Consider the following 25,656-nt stretch of genomic DNA (forward strand, 5'->3'; position numbering starts at 1 on the left):
GCCGTCCTCTTCCGCCGCTCGACATAGGTCCCCGTGAATAGCCGCTCCGATCATTTTGTGTTTCGTACGCAGATACGGAACAGTGACGTGCTGTTGTATTTAACATTATAATAGCGTCAAGCATCGGACTGTCGAACCCCGCGTCGTGTGGCGTCTTCTATTAAGCTGAAATTGGACACCGCCAATGTCTCAGAGTCCGTGTCCTCCTCCTCCAAAGCTGCGCCGCGGAGTGATATTTTTGTGGAACCGACAATGTGGAGGTTGTTAAAATGTCTACTTGGGAAATGAAAAGGTTACAGTTTCTATAACGCGGTAAGGAACCCGGGCGACTCGAGAGTTATGGTGCGTGTCGGAGACGTGATTTTACTGTCGTGACTAAGACGAGAAGGAGCCGAGGCGGCGGAGGAGTGGGCTCATTGCGCCTTTCCACATCCACATCAAGCCCACAGTCCGGAGGACCACGGGGGGAAGAAGGATCCTTTCCCTAACTTTGTTTTTCCTCTCTCTCCACTACTGCTGTTGATTTTCTTCCCGTTGGATGCCACATTACTGAGTCCAGGTACATGTGTTGATAAATACGCACTCATAACAAACGTGTGCACGACAAACACAAGTAATGTGTCACGTTGTTAGCGGAGTAATCAAGTTTGAGCTGCATCGTTGAAGTTGAGCCTTGAGTGTCTGAGCCACCGGGAAAAGCGGGGTGTTCGACGTTCGTGCCCTCGGCCTCAAATGGCTTTTGCTTCTGTTATTACTCAGTACCAGTAGCGTATTATGTGTGTGTGTATGTGTGCGTGTTGTGTAAAATGCTCCGTTGTTCACTTTAATCGGCTTTAACGTTACGTTACCGTGCATTAGCATAGCACCAGACGGGGCTAGCTGCTCCGGGGTTAGCTACCTCTGAATGAAGCATCAGTAGCTCTTCGAGACATTCTCTTGACACGAAAACGCAGACCGACACTATTCAATTTTCCCCTTTGTAACACTAGTAGATGTAGCTTTAAGGGGCAACACTAACATATTTTTACAGGGTTTTAGTGATACACTAATGCACCCATTTTAAGGTTAAAGTAAAAAGCTGAGCTTCATTTGCTGGGTTAGGGTTAGAAGTAGAACTTTTACGGGTTTGTTTTTACCCTAAATCCACGAAAGCAACACAAATGCAGCTGGAGCCTCATTTCCAGCCTGCATTGATTTATAAAAACGTTTTGACCAAGTATTTAAAGCAACATTGACAATGTCTTCTGATTTCTTCGGTGTTTTTTTTTTTCTTCTACCACCTCTATGGTGGCTCGAGTCTTTGTGTTCATCACTGCCTTCGTTCTCCTGCCCTTCATTACAGCAGGCAACAGGTTTAGAAACAAATCGCGCAAAAACATTCAACCAGCAAATGATGAGACCTGCCAACACAGGATGTTTTTTTTTTAATCACATTGACTTTTATTATTAGACAAGGCTTTGGCTGTGTGGCTGTTTTATGCCGTTTTGAAACTTTTTCACTTGATGGGCAGGCCTGGGGTGGGGGTGCTCCAGACAAACTACTTCCATTGGTTAGGAGGGGCTTAACACTTCATCCCCCATTTTGACCAGAGATCATCACTGAGAGACAGAGTTGAGACTGCTAGATTGAGTTGTATTAAAATATGTGGTTGTTTTCAGATAAAAACACATTTCTACTGAATAACATTGTTTACTAGAGGAATGTTGACATATTTTCCACATTGTTTACTAATTGGCATGAGCGGATTATGTAATTAATTGTTTACACTTGATAAAGGTTACTGTGTGCACTAACATTTGTTCATCCAAAAGATTAACACAGTTTAGTTTTTGATTACCTGTATCATGCATTGAAATGAGTAATGGGTAATATTTCACCATTTAAAAAAACAAAAAAACAATTTAGTAGTGTTCACCCATTAGGCAAAATGATTACAATAAATCCATTGAGATCTGTGTTTCTGTTCAAGGTAACAGATTGTTACCTACCTACCCACAAAACATCAGAATGAGGAAGAAAATATTTCGTTCTACTAGCCAACCAGTGTGTTGTCCTTTTTCCCCTTTCTTTCTTTTATTCATTTTATTGTGTGCATTTTTTTTACTAATGTATCGTGACTATTCACTGTTAGCCTACTGCAGTTTTCAAACCACACAATATTTTTTAAAACCAAAATGTGTCAAAACATAATTTTAGATTGATTATTGTCTTGATCTATCCACATCTTACTTTACAGACTGTAGAAATATCTGCACAAATATCACACAGTACTAATTTTAAAACTCTTATATTTTATCAGATGGAGAAAAACATATTGGCCAGAAAAAAACGGCTTCATATATTGGCCATCTGCTGCCCGAATGTCTAAAAATTGCCAGTGGAAAACAGACATTGGTCAACTTCTACTACTGTGTACATTGCTTTACCAGTAGTTTTTAACTAGTGGCTGCTCCCTTAATCGTAATCAGACACTATTTTTTTGCTGGTTTCTGACTTATCAGTCCAGTCATGGTTTTACTCAATTGTTAACAAGAGATATGGGGTTTCTCCCAACATTTCTAGCTATAGCAGTGGTAAATTGAACGTTGTGTAAGTGCAGTGGGGCTGCAGCTAATGATTAATTTCACTGTCGATTATTTTCTTGATTAATCAAATACTTATTTCTTCCATAAAATCTCAGAAAATGTTGATCAGTGGTTACAAAATCTAGAAATGATGATGTTCTCCAATGTTTTGTTTTGTCCACAAACCAAAATGATTAAGTTTTAATTGTTTATTTGTTGTATTGAGTGGAAATTAAAAAAATATTTAACAAGCTGAAATATCTGAAAGCTTGTTTTAACTATTGAAAAAACTGGATGGAGCTTTAACAGTGAAAAGCTCAGACAACTAACAAAACAAAGACAAAATAAGAGAAATGTAACCAAATCCATCAGCTTTCATCCATCTGAGGTAGAGCATATTTAGTGTCTTTGATTTGTATGGTGATATTGCTGGTAACAAAAAGATCTGAAGACAATTTTTAGTTATGTGTCATATTATTTAAAATGGCAAGTCTCCAAAATATAACCCTTATTCAAGAATACTACATTATTAAATTACATTAAACAATTTCTTTGACCACTATGGGGTTGAGGGCTAGCCGCCCAGCCCCATGCCTCTGAAACTCCCACAAGACACCAGAAACTCGCATTCTCTCACCACCCTCACCTCTTTAGACGGCCATATTCTCTTTAAAGTAGAGTAATACGGTTTGGTAGATGTTTTATTTTCCATTAGGAATAGCACCAAAATAACCATTCCATTTTTCGGGATGGTCGGAGATTGATCGGTTCCACCAATAACAGTCAGCTGATTGGGCAGACAAAAGAACGTAACTTGGTTGCGACCGGCTTCACCATTCCAAACCATATCGTAATGTTCCAAACCATATCGTTTTCTTTAATACAGGTTGGGCCAGTACTAGGAATTGTGTCTTTTGAGACTCCCATCATGTTGTGTTACTTCCCTCCTAGTTATTCAAAGAGCTGTCAGAGCAGGTTGGTTTATGAGGTAGAGGAAGCAAACAGCCATAGCCCAGGGGCTAACTAACAACAAGCGCAGTGTGGTCTGTGGTTGAACCATGGTCACTCATGTTACATGTGGGCTACCAGAGAAACACTCATTAATTGGTCAATAATCTGATGGTTGTTCTTAAAAAGGATGCTAATTCTTAATGTTAATTCAGTTTTACTTGGTCTCTATTGGTTTATTTTTGTGCCACTTTGTTTTTAATTGAAAAATTACCATCACAACCCTCCCTAAAAATGGACTATGGCGTGATTTAGGTTATGCTTGTATGTTGCTGTTTCTGATATATCTTTTTTTCCTGGGATGTTGTTGAGCAATCTGTCATAATTTCTGATCTACTGGTAAAAAAAATGTAATTATAAATTAGATTAATTTAGCAATTATTTACATTACACTGCGTGGTGCTAATTTTAATGTTATGCTAATGCACACTTACTCTTCCAATGACTACAGCGCTTTCTTTAGCCAGTAGACTCCAGAGTTGAATGTTTGTCACAAAGACAGATTGCGTCCATTTGTTTCCCTCCAGGCTCTTGTAAACATTCAGTGACTCTCTGGAGTAAGATGAAGGGAAGTTAATCAGGAAGTTGAAGATGTCAGGAGTGATGTCTTCTCCAGCCGTTTTTAAACTTGTACAAAGTATACAGGGGCATTATAAGGATCAGATAAATTCAGTCTGTCAAATTTTGCGATATATTTGTCAATATTCATGGATTTAAAGTGCACCGTTAACACTTAACAGGTTATGCATTATAGAAAATAGTTGACGATATTCCCTAGGATATTGTTTGTGAAGTGAAGTGATGTGTACAGCCCAAGCACCACAAAAATTAGGCATCCTTCTTACTCCCAATGCCACTCAAATTGATGCATTCTTCAGCAGTCCATGCAGCGTCTATGTATATAGGTATATAGTACATAGTAGTCATAATTACATAATATTTTCTTTTTTATCTCTGTTGTGGTTTAGATTACATATTAAACCAGACTTGTTTAACCAAAACTGAATGCTGATTGTCTGTGTGGTTACCATGTGTGTTTTTTATTGCAAAGCCATGTCTGACAGTGTCGTTATATCCATGTTTCTCAGCAGTTAAGCTTGTGAGTAAAATGTTGTAAGCTGTAGGAATGCTGAACAACATGATTAAAATAAGTCTATTAAAGAAAAGGACAGCTTTCCATTTTAAGGCTGTGTAACAGTTAAAAAAAAGTCTCAGTTGAGCAGAATCAGCAATAAATACATTTTTAGCTCCATGTGTTTGGTTGTTGGACTATGTTACCCTTAACTTTTCATTAGATATCAGCCACATCTACAGTCATACACATTATCTAAGCATCTTATAATTGGGAAAATACAGTATATTCATATTCTCCTTACCTCTTTGTAGTCGCTTGCTGAGACTGAAAGGACCAAGTGAACAGCAGTAGAGAATGGCTGCAGTGGAAACAGACAAGGAGCTCAACGACTTGCTGGATTTTAGCGCGGTAAGATCTCTCAGAAAATGAATGTATGCATCTTGTAAAAGCTCATTCTATGCTTCCAGAATGACAGTCAAAAATGTCCTAATACATCTTATGGTCAAGCAGGTTGAAATATGAATAAACCCTAAGGCATCCAAGAATGTGGGTCACTCAGTCAGGGATTGATATATAGCACTTTTTAACAAGATTGTTGTTTCACTTTTAATTGTCATAGATACAGGATAGTATACTGTGAAATACCACCTTGCAACCGTTGCAGAAATGAAGAGGATATAGCTAAGCAGACTCTTAATATGAACATGCACTGGTTTTGTTAACGGAAACCGTCATTTATCTCATTTCAGATGTTTGAACTTCCAGTTTCAAATGGCAAGAACCGGCCGACTACTCTTGCCAGCAGTCAGTTTGGAGGTTCAGGTAAGATCAAACATATCCTTTAGTCTTTCTTGTCCCTGTGTCTCCACACCAATCTTTTCAATTATCAGTTTTCTGATTTTCTTTGTTTTTCTTAATGTTTCTAGTCTTTTTATTTTATTTTATTTTAACTAAACAAACACAACCATTAAAATTAAGATATAACTCTTCAGAATAAGATCATTTGAAAAATACAACTGTCTTTTATTACTAAGAAAATAAACAGTATTTGTCATTTTTGTCCTTTCTCACTTGAAGCCAGAGATGAGAGCATCCCAGTATTAGTACTGCAAATTGCTAGTGACTTACAATACAAAGCAAAAATAAATGTTCCTGATTGTTTCTCCTCAATTGTGTTTCACATATTGTTGAAAAGAACCCCAGGAAAGACTGCCTTCTAATTTTATGCTATGTAGACCCAGCGTCATCTCCCCTTCACTTCCTCACCCTCGCACTGCAGGTGTCTCCCTCCTCACCTTCAGTTGTTGCCATTTAATCTCTGAAGGACAAAGGCAGAGGGGTGGGGGTTGATGGGAGCCAATCATTTAATCACTTCTCTGTGAAGAATTCCCTTGTCCCGTAATCTTGCACCCTACCTCTACTCTTCGAACTAATATTGACCCCAGTATTTCTCCATCCTTATTAACAATTAAACTATCCCCTACAGTCACTTTAATTACACACACGTACAGTAAACAAACAGCCTCAGCAGTACTCCAGATCAAACTTTAACACTGTGGGTTTCATTTTGTGTTGTCTATATGCCTTCTTTGTCTTCTGTATTGCTGTCGTATACAATATTTTAGTCCGATCTATATCAGATCTACTTGCGCTACACAAACATTTCTCTCTGGACCTATGAAAGTGGAGTAGCTCTTTTTAGCTGGCAGTAGAATAGAAATAGGATATTAAAAGTAAATGTTGACACAGGGAATAGTGGGCTTTATTTCTTCCTTTTCATTCAAGGGTCACTTGAATTGATAATTATGCCCACTAAAGAGACACAGATGTTATCAATCAATGGCGTTTCATTGCCCCTACTCCCTTTTTCTCCACCCAAAATCTATCCTTGGAGTATCAAATGCCTACACTCTCAAAAATCTACAGTTGGCTCCTTTATGGACAACTGTTATTTAATCTGCCTACAAATATATATTTACAGAAGGGAATAATTTAATGTCTTTGGAAACATACACAGCAGTCCTGCACCATTTCTTAAAATATTGCAGAGTATTAATCCAATTTTGACAATGCACTGATGAAATACACAGAACTGCTGGCTGTAGAAAAGTAGATAATGACTGGTAGGAAAAGTATGTTTACCGTCTTGCGAAAACCTATGGCCATCTTAATTCATTGTCTCTCTCAGGTATTCAAATGCACTTGTTTTAACAGCCTCCTTACAGGAGGTAGGTGAGCAATACACTTAGAATCTAGGGTGTACACTCGGAACCTACAAAATTGTAAAAAAATTGTGCACTGAATTGCTGGTATGGTGATTAGTCAAGAAATAGCAATACCAAGAATGGAACGGTTGGGTGCGGTTGTTTTGGTACTATTCCTAATGGAAACGCAAAAAAAATATGTACAGTACTGTACCAAACAGAACCATTCCACTCGGTGGAAACACGGCTATAGAGAAAAGTGGAAAAACAGGATGGTAATGGACATGGTCATTTTGTTTGCACAACAAAACAAGGAGTGTCTAGTTTTGTCCCATGGTCATGGCTTTGGTCCCCAAAAAAAGATTTGAAATACCACTGCAAAAAGGAAAATGGAAGGAGGTAATATACTGCAAAAACATTGCCCCAATTTACATTTACATGCGTTCAGGTTTCCTGTCCCTCTCAGAAAGAAAGTGTGTTTGATAAAATACCATCTAGCACACATACTTTTTGCATATGACAATGGTAGAGGTCAGTGCAGCACTGCTGAATATTCAGGTAGAACTTTCGGCTAAAGCGGTCACTTCAGAGGAAAAAGTCACCACAGTGTGCGACTCATGTCCGTCTACCTTGTAAAGTCAAATATGTCAAGGTACCTGTTTATCTTGTTACTGATCAGTTTAACAGAATCTGAATTTAAACGAGTGAACCCGCTTTTTGTGGAGCAGCTGTTGCATGTTTTCCTTGCACAGTCAGTGAAAGTTGAGTATGGTTAAGGCTTGGGTTAGGTGGAGGTTTAGCATGTGTAGCTGTGGGTCCCTCCCTGCCAGTACTTTCAGTGATGATAATATCTCTGTGCTGGTCTTATTTGCCTGTTCACTCCCTTACACCAGTCAGTTAAGTACTTTTCAGTACACTTTCATTTTTTGGTCACTGGAAACCGAGAATCCTAAAATGTATTTTTAAACTTTGGTGAGGTTTCAAATTTAGAAGGGGAGAAGAATGAAATTTGCATGACTTTTTTTCCATTTATCAAACCCAGAAGCTAAATGTTGTAGTAGATCATATGTGGTTATTTCTGTAAAAATGTTTGTGTGTGTGTATATATAATTTAACACACTCCGAACAAAGACATACAAGCTGTATTAGAGGGTTAGGGTACACTACTTTTTGAAAAGTCTCCAGTGGCACTGATAAAAATCACCAAGGTCCGTGTTATAGAACAGTATTTCCTTTACAGTGTTCACTCTCTTGAGATTTGTTCTGACATCATGCTTTGTGTCAGAGTGACTCACTTTGCCAAGGGAAGGAAGAAGGTGTGTAGACACAACGGTTCACTCGGTTATAGGTGCCTGGGGCAGTGTTCCTGTAAAACCAAGACATGTCTGCAAGTTTGGTCAATGTATGTGCCAGAGCTTTCCTCATGAAGAGAGTCTGACTCAGACCGGCTGTCTGTTTCCAGTATTTCTTCCTGTGTAATTATAGACCGTCCATGCTTAAAGGGGCGTTGCATGCTGGGAGGAGAAGTGCATTGGGGTTCACCAGAGAAGCGGTGTCTGATCTTACTCACCCGTTTTCTTTTTTCCGTCCTGTCTGAGTGCCGTGCTACTCATATTTTATTATGGTTTGAATGCTTTTGTTCTCGTAAGGTGACACAGAATGTGTCATTTCTTATTCAAAACATGATTTAATTTCATACCTCTGTACTCTCATGTCCTGATTTTACATGGTAATGTCTGTTCTCACAAAGTAAGGACCATCTCCTAATTATGAACTTCTCATGGGACTGGAGACAGAAAGGTAATAAAGGTGTGTATATAAAACAAACAAAGGCATAATGTAGTGAAATAAATAGCAAAACAAAACATCTAAACTATGCCATGATTAGTCAGAATAAACAAAAAGTGATGAATCACCTATATGTGGTCCTCCCTCATGCCAGGCTTTTCTGGACAAGAAGAGATTAACTACATTGGTGTTACATACATACCATAGACAGGATATACTTATACTAAATTTGGCTGTTTGATTTAAATTAATTCAATAGAGTTGTTCATTACTTTGTCATAGATGTTGTAGCACCAGAAATACCTCCATACATCACTTTTCACTTCAGATAATTTGGTGTTGTGATTGTCTGCTTTGGAGCTCATGGCATCCTCTGCTTCTACTGTGTGGTCATATTAAATAAATAAGTAGTGCATTCATCTCAATATACTTTGGAGTACATTTTTTAATGTAAACATTAATATTTGTAATGATCACCTGGTTAGAGAGATCCAACAGCATTAGGTATGTGAAAATCGATCGAATTGATAAGGAAAATATTAAATATATCTAAATGAATCAATATGGAATTGAATCGATTCAGGACCTTGTAAATTGAATTAAGTCGATTCAGGGAATCTGCAGCAACACCCAGCCCAATTTGTATGAGGATGATGTGGAAGTAGACTGCCTTAGATTTGAGTGTAGAGGAAACTGATTATTATCACCATTCACAAATAAATGTATACACTACATATTTCGAAAAGGTTCACTCTACCATCCATATATCTTGAATATGTATTCCCCAATGTCCTTGTAAGTATGAATTTATACAAATTCTCTCCATGAAATTAGTTTTTATTTCATACACTTGTTCGCCAAACCTTGCCTGGCAAGGTTTTCTTATCCAAGAGGGTTGTAAAGCAACTGAGCACTGCACACATTTTGCTTTTTGTTGAATGATTGACCGTTTTAAGTCCCTTACCAGCATCAGGACTCCAAAACAGGAGTGAAAATCTTGCTAAAGATTTGAACAGTTTTGATAGTCTGCACAGTTCTAATTACTTGGATGGAAAACAAGGTATTAATTTTAATATTTTTTAATGTCAGTCATATCTGAAACTGTCACTGCAATTTAAATTTTAAATGGAGAAAACAGGAAACACTGTATCTGGGATACTGGGAAAACGAATAGTTTATACATTTTCTTATTGTTTTTGACTGACGTGGAGAGTGACAGTCAGCCATAGAGAGAATATAAGACATGGTCTCCTTCATCTCGTATTCTGCTGGTGTTGTGTGTGTGTGTAGATCACAGTTGTCACGGCAATCTAGCAACTCTCAGTGCCGTGGACCCATCATTCTGTTCTACTGCTCATCCTGTCATGATTCTAGTCAGCCTCTACCCCCCTCCCCTCTTTGCTTTTTAATTAGACAACAAAACAAAAAATATGAATATTCATAGAGCTGAGCTTCATTAATATGCACAATTATGCAAATTGGTGCGCAATTAAGCTTCAGCTTTCCCCCAGAGATGCTGTGGAGCAGTATGAGTGGAGATTGAGAGAAAGGGTACGGACAGAAATTTCTGCTTCACCAGTCTTTAAAATCACTCTTCTAAAACACATGCATCTCTCTGAAAGCTGTAGCACACTGGCCAGGGAAATATGTCAGCCATGTAAGACAGAGATTTTTTTGCTTTGTGTTACGGTGAAGGTATAGTCTAGTTTAAATGTGTGAGAATAGATGGGTGATGAGTGACTGTTGCCATGGAAAATGTGAAGGAGTAGAGTGGGAGAAGAAAGAATGTTAAGGATGATTCTGGGAGCTTCATACTGGGTGTTAATTATTCAAACTTCCTACAGCTCATATCCACAATATATGACGGCGCTGTCATTGTGTCGTCTCTGTAGGAGCCGTGCAGTGAAGCTCTTCAGTGTTCTCTGAGTGACCTGAAAAACCTGCATCAAAGCAGTTTGTTTTTCTAGAGATTTTCTCTGGAGGAAAACTTAGCTTTTCTCAGCCATGGCTTGAACCACCTTGCAGAGTTTTTCTGTCTTTCAGTGGTTAATAACCTTAATCTTTGTCTTTCAGGTATAGACGAGAGGAGTGGGTCCAGTTCCTGGGGACCCGGAGAACAGAACGGTCCATCTTTCAACCAGGGAAGGGTAAGGTTTATCCTCGCATATATGAAGAAGTCACCTTATTGTGCTTGATTAAATAAATTCGATGCTCACAGATTATATACCCCTTTCACATATGAACAACTGTACTGTATTTGTCCACTGATACAGCATCAGTGTGGTCATATGTAAATATCGTTTGACGAACTGCAGAGTCTTCTCATTGATCTTCACAGATGACATGAGTGATCTTGAGGTCATATGCTTCATTTATGTCATTTATGTGACAAATACGTTTGTGTCCAGGACAATTGCATTTTGCTGTTTTTGTTGTTGCAGAAACTTTTTATCACAGATTAAACTTAATTTGTTATATTTGACATCTCTACCTGGGTTATTTTATGTTTCGAGCCTGTTTACACTTGTTTGTTAACCTACAAATAGATAAATACAAAAATCTACTTAACCAGATATTGGTGTATTGTATGTGAGTTCTGGATGTCTGTGGTAATCAAGTGATGCTGCAGTCGTCCTGTAGTTGCTTAAGAATCACATATTCACCCTTTCATGTCAAATCGGAACAAAGTAGGATAATCTTTACTGAGCTGTTCACTTTAATACACAGTAGTTTGTTTTCTGACATTTGGTTGTTTTATTGTATTTCTCTAAAGCCTCTGCGCTCTTTCCCTCAGGGTTATGGGGAAGAAGGCCTTTACAATGAGCAAGAGAGTATGGCATCTGCCCCCATGTTTGGATCAGGGATTGTCGGTAAGAAGATTCACCTCTTTTTTTTTTTTTCTTTTTCTTTTTTAAACCCTCAAAGAACCAAGGACGTAATTTTGGCAGAACAAACGGATTGAAACACAAATGTTTATTTAAATGGACTCTGTCACTGAACTAAAACAATGAGATGTGTGTTTGAGACAGTAGCCTTTCACAGGTTAGACAGTAATGTATCACTTCAGGGCAAACCATTTTTATGGTTAGGTGGCAATGGAGAAAGGGAGCAGGGTAATCAGGGAGGATGTGGAGGAGGGGTTTGTTTGTGTGTTTCAGTTTGTGTGTTCAGTGTGGAAGGGGGCGGTGGGGTGTAAAGGGCACCCATGCACAAACAAGGCTCTCCCTTGAGACTATGGTGGCCTGTAGCTCTCCTCTGTTTAACTGTCAGGGGAGGGGACAGAGGTTGAGCACAATTGCCCTGAACCATTTATAATGGTCTAATTTGTTGTTGTTTTGCAGTCCACAGCCATAAATGCCACACAACATCATGTAGACTTGCATAGCAGATGGGAGGCACCAAAATGGAGAAAGGAGGAACTGCCAGATTGTGATTTAATATTGACATAAAAGCCTACTTAACGCACGTTCATGACCTGATATTTTATTCCTTTCTCCTAACAGGAAAGGCTGAGCGAGGACCATACTCGTCATTTGCAGCACAGGTAAATCAGTCAGAATAACCATTGCTATGCTAAAGCATCTCTGTTCATTTCTCCCAGAAAAATGTATTCTCCTCTTAATTTACTTCTGTAATTATTTGTTTTTACCTGTCCTGGTAAACTGCATCTGCTTGTGTTTTCTTTTCCCACTGTTTTTAGCCTGGCTTTATGCCTAGTCCTGATCCCCTCTCCCCGCCTGGCCTGAAGTCTAACTCCCAGTTTTATTCCCCCTATGAGGCGACTAACCCTCGCAGGAGACCCTCACAGGACCCCATTGGTAAGAAATGTGCAGGGTTGTTACAAATACATTGAACACGGTTATAAAACAATCATTTTATGCTTTGGCCATGTTCTATGTCAAATTGTTTTTTAAAAATGCAATACATAAATGTTGTAATTCATATATTTAAACCCTCAGTCTTGCATTAGTTGCTAATATTTTGAGGATATCTAATGTGGCAAGACTCCATCCTGTTTTAAATCAAACACAGCAAATATTAAAAGGTTTTATTATAAATCACATCATGGTTGCTGGATAGCTCAGATTGTAGAGATAGTAAAGATGCATGGGTTCGAATCCACCCGTGGTCCTGTGTGTCTCTCATCCCCACACACTTGATATTTAAAAGCAGAGAATTTTACACTGCGAAACAGACGTGTGCTTTCACCTGCAGTTTTAAATGAATACATAATTAGTTGCTCTTTACGAATCTCTTTTTCAGTAGGTTGTCAGAAAGAAGGTTAATTAATACTTGTTGTTTTTTGTGTACTTTAGCAGTAAGTACATATCTGAACACAGTATGTTTTTGTGATTTGAGTCTGTGTCCCTCCTTACAGAGTCACAGCCAAAAAAGATCAGGAAGGTGCCTCCTGGCCTGCCCTCCTCAGTGAGTACTAACATCCAGAAATGTTGAATTTCATTCCAGAGCTTGCATTCTGTCCATGCAAGCCCATGTTTTCATGTGATATGTCCCTTTTCTCTTACCATTTGGCATCTTCGCATTCTCCTCAGCTTACAGGGCAATGGAACAGTTACAATACAAGTTGTCCAGCTCTTACAGCTGTGTATCTGCACCACCAGTGTAGAGAAGAAAAAATTAGAAAAGGGGTAGAAAGCCACTTGTTCACCCAGTCACTCATTTGCAGCATGTATTTATAGTGTGTTGTATTTGGAGGGCCTTTACTTTATGACCACATTTCCTCTGCTCAGCCAAGTATACTCGTTAGATCACTGGAGGGAATACATACTGGGGTTTGATGGTTCTTACTCCACCTCATTTTTTCCCTTCTCACTCTCGCTCTCTGGGCTCCCTATTTCCTCACAACCACCACCACGAACAACAGCCCTCCCCTTTCTCTGTCCCTCCCCATCCCTCTATCCCAGCTGCCAGTGGAGTTGGCTGCCGTCCAGGATTCGGCAGATGGTTCAGTAATTAGGAGTGCATCTCTCCTCTCTCCTTGTTTTCCTCTCCTTTTCCTCTCCTTTTCTCTCTGTTTAATCAAATTACAGGAGACAACTTAAGTCATTTTGGATTTAAGTTTGTCAGACACAGTTTGACACCTTTATGCTCATAACATTCACCAACTCTAACTGCATCTCCCATTATGTGGTCACACTTCTCATTGTGATACAAAGATTGAATTATGTAACTAAAAAACGTTCTCAGCGTGTTTTCAGGTTAGTACATAAAAGTCTTACTGAAATGATAGACAGGACCCCATAAAATTACTGACACTGCACTTTGAGTGCTTAATGCTCAGTTCTGTAGTCTGCAGAAATGCTGGTGCTGTCTGTTTATCGAATTAAGTAGTTAAACCCGATTGTAAAAATTGTTTAAAAAAGTACTAAGAAAGAAGACATAATTTTAAGAGCTTCAATCACGTATTTAATTCAATGGGGTATCTAATGCATATACCTTATTTTTATTTGCTAAGGATAATTGATTTGTATTCTCTTACCCAGGTAAGCATATGGCAATTTCCCATGTGTACCTCTGTAGAAAAACACCACATACAGTGTGCTAATTTGGTGTTACAGATAGATATACTCTTGATCGTTAATAGTAATGTATCATATTTGATGGGGCTGAAAAATGTGTTTTTCTCCAGGTTTATCCACCAGCAGAGGATTTTAACAGGGACAATGCAGGCTACCCAGCCTCCAAGTCAGGAAACCTCTACCCAACATCATTCTACATGCAAGGTCAGTAGAAACAAGATTTGCGTTAGAAACTCTTCTTTAGATTGAGAGACAGTTAAAGTGGGTGTAGCACAAATTATTCAAACTTGTCTTGTTTTTCTTTGCGGTAACACAAGAGTCTGTGACTCTTCACAGACCCCTTTTGTCATCAAATACTCAATTTTCACTGGTAAAAAAAACTGTAACCCAGGTTTAAAAAGGGTTTTGACTAGTGAGAATGTGCTAAATCGGCCTTCGCTCAGATGTCAAATGACTCTGCTGTGGGTTTTTATCGGCTTCGATTGGCATTAGTGGCAACACAAGACCATGGAAAACACGTCAGTTGCTTCATCTGCTTATTTTTTCCAGAATTATTTCCTGTTTAACTCAGGTGTATTTTTCTTCCTGCAGTTAGCATTGCTGTTAGTCATGAATGCTTATAGTGACCCTTACTTTTAGCAACAGGACAGAACTCAGTATTTATTATTTCATCTTACCTCAATTTATTAGCACTTTAAAACATTCACTTGCCATTAAGTTTGAATGAAGGACCATGGTCTTGCTATTGTTATTGCTATCACTTCTCATGAGCGAGTCACAAAGGGATGAAGAAGAACACTACAGGGCAGACTTTTTAGCAGGTTCACCCAGGATCCAAAGTCCAATTTTAGTATGTAAGAGGCTACTGTTAAATGAAGTTACTGCAGTCATGTGACATGTCTTATATGTGGCATTTATTGTCTTTTAATCTGGTTTCTTTGCCCACATGTTCCTTACTTCTTCATTGGACACCTCCTGACAGAAGGCCTCCACCCACCCTCCGATCCATGGAGCTCTGGGCCAATGGTTCAGCCTGGTTTTTCTGCCATGCTTGGTAACCCCCCCCATCTGAGCCAACATGGTCCCTTCACTGCCATTAACCCTCAAGACAGACTGGTGAGTTTTTCTATCTAGACAATCGGTATGTTTTCGTGCTCTATTAAGTTGAGGTATTTAATTGGACTAATATGACCCCTGTTTAACTTGTTAATATTTAGTGGTTTTGGTTTAGCGGTGGAGTCTTTGTCTCAACTCTCTTTGAGTGCCATCCCAAGACTTCCTACCATCTATGAACTTTAAAATATTACATATATTTTTTAGCTGACAGATCATAAATCGGTCTCCTTGTCAGTCCAAAAAATGTAATTGCTGTCTTTTTCTTTTGTATACCAGATTCCTCTATTATTTTAGAGTCAAAACAGTTGAGCACTTAGGCCTGTTTTAGTGCAACTGAACATATACATGCAGTAGTGATTTGAAATGATGCAAAGGTGCAATTATCTAAATAGAGAAAATTGGGTTATTAATACAATGATCCCATTTTGTCTAACGTCATGTAAATGTACTGACACTTCACTGGGTGTCTTTGCTTTCAAGAAACGGCACCCACTGCCTCTGTCTCCACAAAACTACCCTCTGCATGGCAGTGAGGTAAATGGAGCTCATCCCGCTGGCTTCCACTCTGGCTCCAGCAGCTTTGGTGTTTCCAGCCATACACCACCTATCGCTGGAACTGACACCACTATGGGTAAACATTTTTGTGCATGTTTTCTTTTGTAAAAATGTGCTCTTTAAGTTTTCATTTTAAATGGTACTGTCGAATAATTTAGTTGTTATTAAGCATAAGTTCTGATGATTTTTTTTCTGTGCTCCAATTAAGGCAATCGTGGATCAGCTCCTGGGAGTTCAGGTGATGAGATTGGAAAGGCCCTGGCATCTGTAAGTAGCAACTCAATGTTGTATTAGCATACCTTCTCGCACCCGTTTCACATAAAACTTTAAATTTTATATTCAATTTTATAACCTAGAGATTTTAAATTGGTTCTTTATGTGAATTGGATTATTAACAAAAAACATCTGTGTTCAGATCTATCCGTCAGACTTGAGCAGTAACAACTTCCCGCCATCCCCAGCATCTCCCTCTGGTTCACCTCAGGCTGTATCAGGTGAGTGAGAAGCTGCTGTCATTTTGTTGCTAACGCTTCAAGTTCAGCTGGCTCTTTTAAAAGTTTTTTTCAAATGCATCAGTTCCTTTTTTTTGAAGGGCATAATTAATTATTTAAGGAATGCATTGTTTTACATAAATTCTGACAATACATAGTTCATAATAACAATGTCGCTCCATCTGCATGGGTCAAAGTGGAAGTAAAACATGTTAAAATTCCTTATTTTGTCATCATTGTTCTCTTGTTGAAATTGCATCATGCTCAGTATCAGTGTTGTCAGTAAAGCAGTTAACTAATATAGCATATAATTTATTAGTACATGCTTATAAACAATCAAAAATATAGTCTTATTAGCATGATTCTTAGCTGTGATTTATTTGATTTGATTTGCCGGCACTAAACAAATACAGAGCTGAGATAAGTATATGAATATTTAGGTGACGACTGATCCGATTAAGTAAGAAATGTCCCATTTAGATTCTATAAATATTTGTGTTGTATTTTGTGTTTTAATATTTTGATTATGATCAAAATAAAACACAATTGTTTATTTTTTTTGATCTTTCTGGCATTCTCGCATTCACACACACCAGCCAAATATAACTTATGAGAGGGGAAGGGAAAATAAAGAGGTGGGGTCACTTCTCTATTTGTCACTGCATTGGATCATTGAGATGGTTCATGCCACACCTCATACATTAAATAGTTCTACTGACACAAGAGCAGATAGTGAAGACCTAATAACCTTATTAATATGAAAAATTAAAATAAATCAGCTCGTATGCTAATCATCTCCTGTATCTCCATCTTTTCATATTCATTCAGCATTTATTCTACATGTCACAGATTTGCAATTAGCTCATCAAATATTTTCTTGTTTATTATTTAATCACATAGTTAATAGAACTATGTTGCGGAACAGTGGCTTACATTGACAACATGCAATGTGAAGAGACTGGAGTTTTAATAAGTTTAACATAAAAACCTACCCACATGAATAAGTGATCAACAATTCGCTAATGTCTGAATAAACTCTCTAATCCTTTTTTTTCCCCCTCCAGGCTCAGCATTGCACTGGGCTCGATCCTCTGGCCAGGCCACACCTTCCCCTAACTTTGATGGAATTCAGTCCATGGTGAGTCAACATGCCTCTATTTTTCTTTTCTTTTTTTTTATCGTACAACTGTGTTACAGAGAATAATTAGCAGTGCTAGAGTTGTGCGTCACCTTTTGTTTTCTCATTGTGCCTTGTTTTTCATTCCCTGCAGGCGAATAAATTAGAGGACCGTCTGGACGAAGCCATCAATGTTCTTCAGCGTCATGCCAGTGGGCAAGGCGGTTCAGGTTTGGCTGAAATGCACAGTCGACTTGTGTCTGGTTTGGGACTGCCTCCAGGTTTTGCCAGTGCATCACTTGGACTCGCTAGTCACCTTACTGGTTTGGTAAGATAAATAAATAGTACCATAAGACGTTTAACCACAAATACCTAAATTAAGAAAGATAGTGAAAACGGAATATATAACTCAACGGAACTGTTTTTGTTCTTTTGAAAATGTGACTAATTTTGATGTGATTATTAAGATGCTGTTTCATTGTTTTCTTAAAGGTCTCAAGTCACCATGAGGACTCTGTTGGTCTGCCCTCTAGTGGAGGACTTTTGCATAGTCACCACAGCCCCACAACTGTCAAGCAAGGCTCTCAGCCTGAAGGCTTTACTGGTGAGAGCTTTTGTTGCACTGACTATTTAATAATGTTAAACTTTGGGGAAATAACCTCGTTCTTACTGTTAAGTACTTCACTTTTTTTTTCTATTAATGTGTGATCTTTGTGTGCAGGCCTGTCTGGCAGTCTGAATCGTTCCTCTAGTACAGACGTCAAACAAGAGAAAGAGGAGGATGAGAACTGCTCTGTCGCTGACAAGTCGGAGGATGAGAAAAAAGAATCGAAGACCCATCTTAAAACAAGGTGTCTAAAATTAAACTTCTACATACACTTATACTTTATCAATGCAAGAGATAAAATAGTTTATTATCCTGCAGTAGTGAAGTGTTTCATATTTTACAATACAGTCTTTAAGCCTTTCTGGATATAAGGCTTTATTTCAAACATAATACTTGTATAATTCAACCCTAGATTTTAAAACACAGGTTTATTGGGACATTCGTTCTGCAAGGGCTTAGGTTGTGCCCTCGTTTTTTTTGCATACATGTGAAAGTAAATGTTTTGTGTGGGTGTGTAAATGTCACAACATTAAGTTAAACAAGACTTAAAATAGTCGTTTAAGTTACACAGACACGATTGTCTTTTGTTGAAGACAACACAAACTTTGCATTGGCCTGTTACTGTGGGTCACAGACACAACATTTCGACAACGGTAGCACAGTTATTTAATTTATCAATTTAAAAATGTGACTTGAGATGCAGACATCCTCCTTTACAGATTAAAACAGAGTTAATAATAGATAACTTGCCTAATTAGTTGTGTTTTTTTAAGCTGGCTGTGAAAAGAAAGCTAGTTAGCTTCTCCTTCATTTACCATCCAAAGTAAATTACGTCCTTGTACGTATTACTTACCAAATCAAATATTCAAATGAAATGTATAGTCTTATCTTAACTATTCCCACATTAACTGTTACTTATTAAAAGCCCTTGTAAAATAAACAGCTTTAATAAAATAAATTCACAACATTAGATATGAGTACCTTATTTATAATAAGACTGATGATTGTGCTATAGGAGTTAAACATTTATACTCAACCAGTCAATTTCCTACTGTTACTCAGTCATGTTCATAGTTGGTGTCTGTTACTGTGTCATGTGTTTTACTTTACTTTCTATAATTGAAATTAAAAGTTATACTGTGTTTTTAGAGCTTTTGATGAGGTGTTAACATTATTAGCAAAAGTTATGGCCCAACAAAGTTGGGTAATTATCAGTCGGCTGTACCAAAACTGTTGCTTCCTTTTCCCTCTCATCTGTCATTGGTTCTTCATTAGACTGGATGATGATGAGGATGATGAGGATGATGAAGATCTGCCAGTGGAGATTAAGGTTGAGCGGGAGAAAGTGCGGAGGTTGACAAACAATGCCCGCGAACGTCTACGTGTGCGGGACATCAACGAGGCGTTTAAGGAGCTGGGCCGCATGTGTCAGGTCCATCTGAGCTATGAGAAACCGCAGACCAAACTGACCGTACTGCATCAGGCTGTTAGCATTATACTCAACTTGGAGCAGCAAGTTCGAGGTCAGTGGGTGTCCAGAGAGGAAGGAAGAGGAGGGGAAGCATCTCTTGACAAAATTAAACGTCCACACAGCTTCACTTCTTAGCACATGACATGTTCTGTTTGTTATTTAAAATTTGAACTGGGTGGAAGATGATTTTTTTTTCCTTCTCACAGAAGAAAGTTTTAAAATAATTTAAACTTTAGCGTAACGTGTTTTACAGTTCACGAGATAAAGAAATGAAGCTGTGTGACTGTTTTGAAGACATGCCCATTCTCCAGCTCATCTTCTAAGGTTTTCATCCCCATGTAACACATGTAGGACTGCTGATGCTCTGATTCACTGTCGCCCTGTCTTACTCCTGCCACTGTTTCCATTCTGAAAAGTATACATGTCTGTCTCAGTGGCGTTTGCTGGTCTTTGAAACAGAGGAAGCTCATTTCAAGTTATTTATACATAAGTAACTACCCCTCAACCAAACACACGTTGATAAAAAAGAATGAACAACTGGAACAAGGAAATGCTTTAATCGTGTTTTGTTTACCGCAGGCATGTCCAAAGTGCGGCCCATGGGCCAATCAGGGCTTTTGGTGAGATTTTGTACGGTATCTGCAGTGTATATATATCTATGTTATTTGGCTCCAGATGTTAAAGAAAGATCCTTTTTTTTCTCTTTTTTTCTCACTCTTCCACTCTGGCGTGGCTCAGATTTGGTTGCATTGTCATTTAAAAATGATAATGGTAAAATTAAATTTTAGTTATCATAAAACAAACTTTTACTGTTACCTTCTGTAATTGTAATATGTCCTATGTGTACATATATATAACCTAATGTGGGTTGCTATTTGTTTCTAGACTTTACTTGCAAAATCCACATGTGACTGAGACAGAAACTCCAGTATCCTGTATGTTTCTGCAGTGCTGTCAATCAGAAAGTGGTTCCGCCTTTCAGACAGTTCCTCCAATCATCATGCATCAGCCCAGTGTCCACTCAATTCTCTATTGACTCCCAGAGAAGCTGAACTTCCCGGGAAGTGACGATTTTGCCGCAATTGTCCTATCACTGTCTAGCTCCCCACAGTGGGGGGAAAAAAGCTACTTTGTGCTGTCCCATAGAGATCAATTGAAGATGAGCTTCCACTGGTTTTAATGCACCATGCTGCTTTTAGTATTGAAATGTAAATAAAACACCATTTATTTTATGACATTTTAGAGGAAGCAGAGCTTCTCTTGCTGTCATAGAGCAATCACCTCTGGTCTGTCTGCCACAAGCTTTTTGACTGGATTAATATCTGCATTATGTGGATAAACTGCTGCCTTATCATTTTAAGTCATTTTTAATTTCAAATATTTATTTCAGCATTATGTCATTTTTCTGACCATTAACCCATAGTAATAATAGTAATGTTTTTGCATGAAAGCAGCACTGTCTGTTTGTCATGTGCATTAACACATCCTTAGCTTTGTTACAGTGTCTCTGTGATGCATGTCCCAGTCTTTCAAGTGTCAACCCTTCAACTTTTTAAAGAGACCTTTACATTTATCCACCCGCTCCCTTTTTCCTGACATTTTCCTTTGACAGATGGCAACAGCGATGCACTTCTCCTCACATTCAGATAAATACATCTACTTCCTCTGATGTATTTAACATGATGTCTTCAGTTTGTCCCTTTGGCTTTATTTCTGAGACTCTGTCTTTTTACTGTACTTGGCAGAGGGTGCTGCTTCCTTTCACTCCCTTTCTCTCCTTCCTCATAAATTCTCTCATTCTTCTGGAAAGTCACCATATCCCCCCAACTTCCATCCTGGACCTCAAAGACCAAACAGAAAAAGTTTGTGTTGGTTGGTTAGACCTGAAGAAAGATTTATTAGACCTTGTCAGATGCTTTATCTTAACAACGCATCTGTTCTTGGCGAAAACATTATTTAGCTCAACAAACTCGCTCAACAAACGACACAATTTGACTGATGGAGAATACATCTGTTAATATTTTAGCACTTGATCATTATAGTTTATATAATATAATATATATATTTATGTATTAGATTTTAACTTATCTTTTGCATTATAGCCGCACTCCACTGGGATCTTCTTCAGCAATCTCACTGGTCTCATCTCAGGCAAAGTGCTTGAAGGTAACATAATGTAGTAGATAAATTATTTCCAAATAAAAGAGGAATTCTGAGGAGGAAAAAACACTTAAGCACAGTATAATTTATACTTGTGTAATGTTTAACCTAGGTTCAGCAAAAGGTTGTGACTTGGGTTTGTTAACCAGCCCCTCCAACCTCCTCCTCCTCCCTTCTCCTCCCAGCTGCAGCATTGTCTCTGTGACTGATGAAAACCTGACTGCTGAGGAGAAGGAGCAGAGGGAGCGTGAGCGCCGCCTAGCTAACAACGCTAGGGAGAGGGTGCGTGTTCGCGACATTAATGAAGCCTTCAGAGAGCTGGGCAGGATGTGTCAGGTCCATCTACAGAGCGACAAGGCCCAGACAAAGCTTGTTATCCTGCAACAGGCTGTTCAGGTCATCCTGGGCCTGGAGAAGCAGGTGCGAGGTAGGTCAGCCAAAAACGGGAAGGTCTGGTCCACCCACAACCAACCATCTGTCATCACAGCTGGATTAAAGTGCCAAACATTCACTTTCAGAACAATAATCTCAATTTTATTTCTCACTTACTGAGTAACATCTTTTTTTGGTTTGTCTTTGCTCTTTGGTGCTAATCACTTTTAAGAAATCAGAAGAGACAAACGAGACAAGGGAGCATGTTGAAGGAAGTAAATCCCTGCTATTCTGCCAAAATCTTGCATTTTCCATCCCACTAATCATTTAACTGTCTCACTTTGTTCCATTTTCTCTTGCCTTCCATCTATGTTTGCCCTCTCTATGATGAAGTGCTTCTGAAAAAAAAGTTTTTTCTTAACAAACTAAAGGATCAATGCTACTTTTCCTCACCAGTGTTTTAATTGGAATCTGCATCTTTCTTTGTTTTTTCTAAGAGCGTAACTTGAATCCAAAGGCTGCCTGCCTTAAAAGGAGAGAAGAGGAGAAAGTTTCCAGTGTGGAGTCCCAAATGCAGCTTGGTGGAGGTCATCCTGGTTTAGGAGGAGATGGACACAACCCTGTTAACCATATGTAATTCTCAGGTCTGTCTTCAGAATATACTACAATGTAATTTGTCATGTCTTCAGAGAAATTGCAAATTTTCATAGCTTATTTTAAATCTATTTGAAGGAAATACATCTTCATTTCATTTTCTTTTTTGTCTTCCAGTTCCTGTTGATTGTACAGCCCCTTGAACACGTGGCCTTAATCTATCATCATGCATCTCAGTGTGTGTTAATCAGCTTTTGGAAAGATAGACACACAAACACTCATGATTACTGACAAAGCAGGTGGCCACATTCCTGACGAAGAAGCACACTCTCACTGAAAGAGAAAAACATTTATTACTCTTTATGCGACTTAACTTTCAACCAAGGACACTGGATTGGAGACAGTGAAAATTTGACATAGACCTTTTTTGTCATGGTGTTTTTTTGTAAGACATTTTGAAAAAAAGAATGCTTAACATATTGGGAGCAAAACTAGTTTGGATCAAATAAAATGTCTGGATCAATTGCTCATGTGAGCAAGAGTCAGGATTTGTATGTTTGGATAATCATTGGCATTCCCATCTGAAAAGAAGGTCTTACATTCTACAGATGCAAAGATGGACACTCGAGTTTATGTTACGCCTGAACAAATACCTGATTGATGCACAGTGTTTGGTTAAAAAATAGTCATCATCGCTATCACCAATGTGATGACTGAATTACAAAGGTAGGTCTGTAAACAGAGACAGGATCAAGCCACTGACTGGGCAAAGTGAGAGGTGACTCCTCTCTTTTATATGCTGGTAATTCTGGCTGTATTTTTATTTTATTTTGTATTTCTTGTTTTAGCGGAAAAGGCGCCTCAGTCACTCACATATGTTGGGAAATTTGCTTTTGTTTCTTTTTAACTGTGGATCCCTGGTCCTTATCTCTTTACGCCCTGTACATGTGTTACCGTCACTACCGTGCAAGTGGAATGGAAAGACTGCGGGAAGAGGCCCACCACTGACACAAACGCAAGCACAGACTTTTCAGAATAAGGATCCCTGGTGATGGTGAAGTATATGTGCACATGGACACACCACCCTTCCCTATGTGAGGCTGCTGTTGGACCTGAGTGTCCAAGTGTCAGCCTCACATCTTTAATCGCCATCAAGTCGGTCGCTCTGCCCAAGTGTCAGCCCTGTGAACCTGTCCACGTCCAGTCAAATACAAAGACACTGTTGCTGCATGGTGAACTTACTCCAACTATGTCTCAGAGCAATTTCTCTTGTGGTAAAAACATTTTGCTAGAAGACAGAAATAACTCAGCAGTGAAGAGGTCATGAGTGTTACTGCTACCTTTGCCATTGACTGACTTCTGGTTGTTGCTCCTTGTTGAGCCTTTAAGATTTATTTTTTCCCCTTTTGAACAATTGCAATGCCTGATGTAAGGATCTTCCTTTTGTAGAACTGATTTAAAGTTTCTGTCTGTTTGTTTTTTTTATTTGTAAGATAGATGTTAGTTTTTGTTTTTAACTTTTGGAATGCTATTTCTTTTTTGTTTACATTGATTAAAAATGTAAGAGAAATCTCAGTTTAGATTCCAGGAACAAAGTTGGGCGTTTTCGTTTGTGCCAGGCACTTAGAAATGTTAGAAATGACAAAATGGCTGTAATATCACACGTTGTGATAATGCTTTTTTATTATTTTTTGCGTGTGTGAACACAAACCTGTCAGGACAGTTGTGATTGAATTGCTCTGGCGTTTTGCGGCAGTTTTTCTTTAAATGAAACACAACAATTTTCTCTTCAGCACCCCCCCAACCCCTGTTTCCTCTGTGGTGTTTGCTCTGTGTTGAGCTTGTTGATTTGTATGAAGAGGGGGCAGAAGGGGTGGTCTGTACAATCTGCAACATGATTCACTGTTCTCATTGTGATATGACGCATGAAAAAAAAGGGTCATTTTCCTGACTGTGGGAGCTTTGATAATGGTTACTCACCAGTGCCTGAATTATTCTCTGCTACATGGTGGATGATGTTGCAATTATGGACTTATAAGTTGTACTTTTTTTATAATACAGCATTATATAAAAGCATATATACTTCAGTAACATATGACAGTGTCTCTCAGAACGTCTAACTGAAGAATTGCACTGGCGCTCAACGCTTCAGTGTCCGTGTGTCATCAGACGTTAGTTGACTAACAGCCTGTTCAACTGTTTGACACTGAAAACTGTACTTAAAATTCTTCATCTTTTATGTACTGATTTTGTTGAATATATTTTTGTCCTTGAGTGGCATGTGCATTGATATGTATGTACAGCTGTATGATGTTTCCTCATTAGCTTAACCATTGTAAGCTGATACTGATTTGTGACAGTATTTGTCTGTTATTTCCTCACAAATCTTGCCCCATGGACTAGCCCCAAACTTTGTTTTCCTTTGTCAGATAGTCATGCCTTTCTTTGGTAAAATGTGATGTTGGTGTGATTTGGAAAATCAGTACTGGAGACCTGTACATTTATATCTTACCATGATAGATGTGTATGTCTACAGTATCAAAAGATGCACCTGACATTTTTTTCTGTTAAAATACCTTTTTTTGTTCTCCACAACAGATGACCTGCAACATATCTGTCTTCACTCATGTTTGGGGACAACATGTCCTCAAAGTGCCTCCAGTTTCCTATTTTTTTATATATAAAGTAGATACTGAGGACTGTTGTGTCTATAACAGTAATGTAGCAATAAATGTGCCATTTTTAACAACAAAGATTGTCTTTTTTGTGTCTTCTTCCAGAAATCAAAAAGTCTTTGAGTGCATGTTTCTTTCTAGTAAAGTTGCCAAGAATCTAGTTGTTGAACAACAAGTCAAGAATGGAGAATGTAGGTTGTGGAGCAAAGAATAAATCATTAGATTTTGTTAGTTTTCCAGATGCACAATTTTTAAAAAAGCAAACAATTGTCAACCTTTCGTGATAATAAAACAAAGAAAATTATTAAATTAATATTA

At 38.4% G+C, this 25,656-nt stretch overlaps 1 protein-coding gene across 2 annotated transcripts; it reads left to right on the forward strand.

Annotated features, from left to right (window-relative positions):
* Positions 1 to 25,416, forward strand: tcf3a (transcription factor 3a). 2 transcript variants are annotated; one of them, XM_044028235.1, is made up of 20 exons: positions 1 to 559; positions 4,960 to 5,056; positions 5,398 to 5,470; positions 10,714 to 10,787; positions 11,435 to 11,510; positions 12,144 to 12,184; positions 12,341 to 12,458; positions 13,019 to 13,068; positions 14,291 to 14,384; positions 15,163 to 15,296; positions 15,777 to 15,927; positions 16,060 to 16,118; positions 16,267 to 16,345; positions 17,407 to 17,480; positions 17,614 to 17,787; positions 17,952 to 18,063; positions 18,181 to 18,310; positions 21,883 to 22,124; positions 22,567 to 22,713; positions 22,841 to 25,416. In XM_044028235.1, the coding sequence occupies exons 2-19, from the start codon at positions 5,003 to 5,005 to the stop codon at positions 22,704 to 22,706; spliced, it is 1,875 nt and encodes a 624-aa protein (XP_043884170.1). In that variant the 5' UTR covers positions 1 to 559; positions 4,960 to 5,002; the 3' UTR covers positions 22,707 to 22,713; positions 22,841 to 25,416. The 2 variants fall into 2 exon arrangements, with proteins under 2 accessions (XP_043884170.1, XP_043884163.1); XM_044028228.1 differs by lacking the exon at positions 21,883 to 22,124 and adding an exon at positions 19,342 to 19,589 and having other exon boundaries at positions 5 to 559.
* Positions 25,417 to 25,656: the final 240 nt, after the last annotated feature.

This window comes from Solea senegalensis, linkage group LG1 (assembly GCF_019176455.1).
Source record: "Solea senegalensis isolate Sse05_10M linkage group LG1, IFAPA_SoseM_1, whole genome shotgun sequence".
Classification (NCBI taxonomy): Eukaryota; Metazoa; Chordata; class Actinopteri; order Pleuronectiformes; family Soleidae; genus Solea; species Solea senegalensis.

Bases quoted from the DNA above. Each gene is read 5' to 3' on its own strand.
- tcf3a (XM_044028228.1), top strand. From the start codon at position 5,003: ATGGCTGCAGTGGAAACAGACAAGGAGCTCAACGACTTGCTGGATTTT. The intron at 5,471-10,713 runs GTAAGATCAAAC...TTTGTCTTTCAG, and splicing joins CAGTCAGTTTGGAGGTTCAG to GTATAGACGAGAGGAGTGGG. The intron at 15,928-16,059 runs GTAAACATTTTT...GCTCCAATTAAG, and splicing joins TGGAACTGACACCACTATGG to GCAATCGTGGATCAGCTCCT.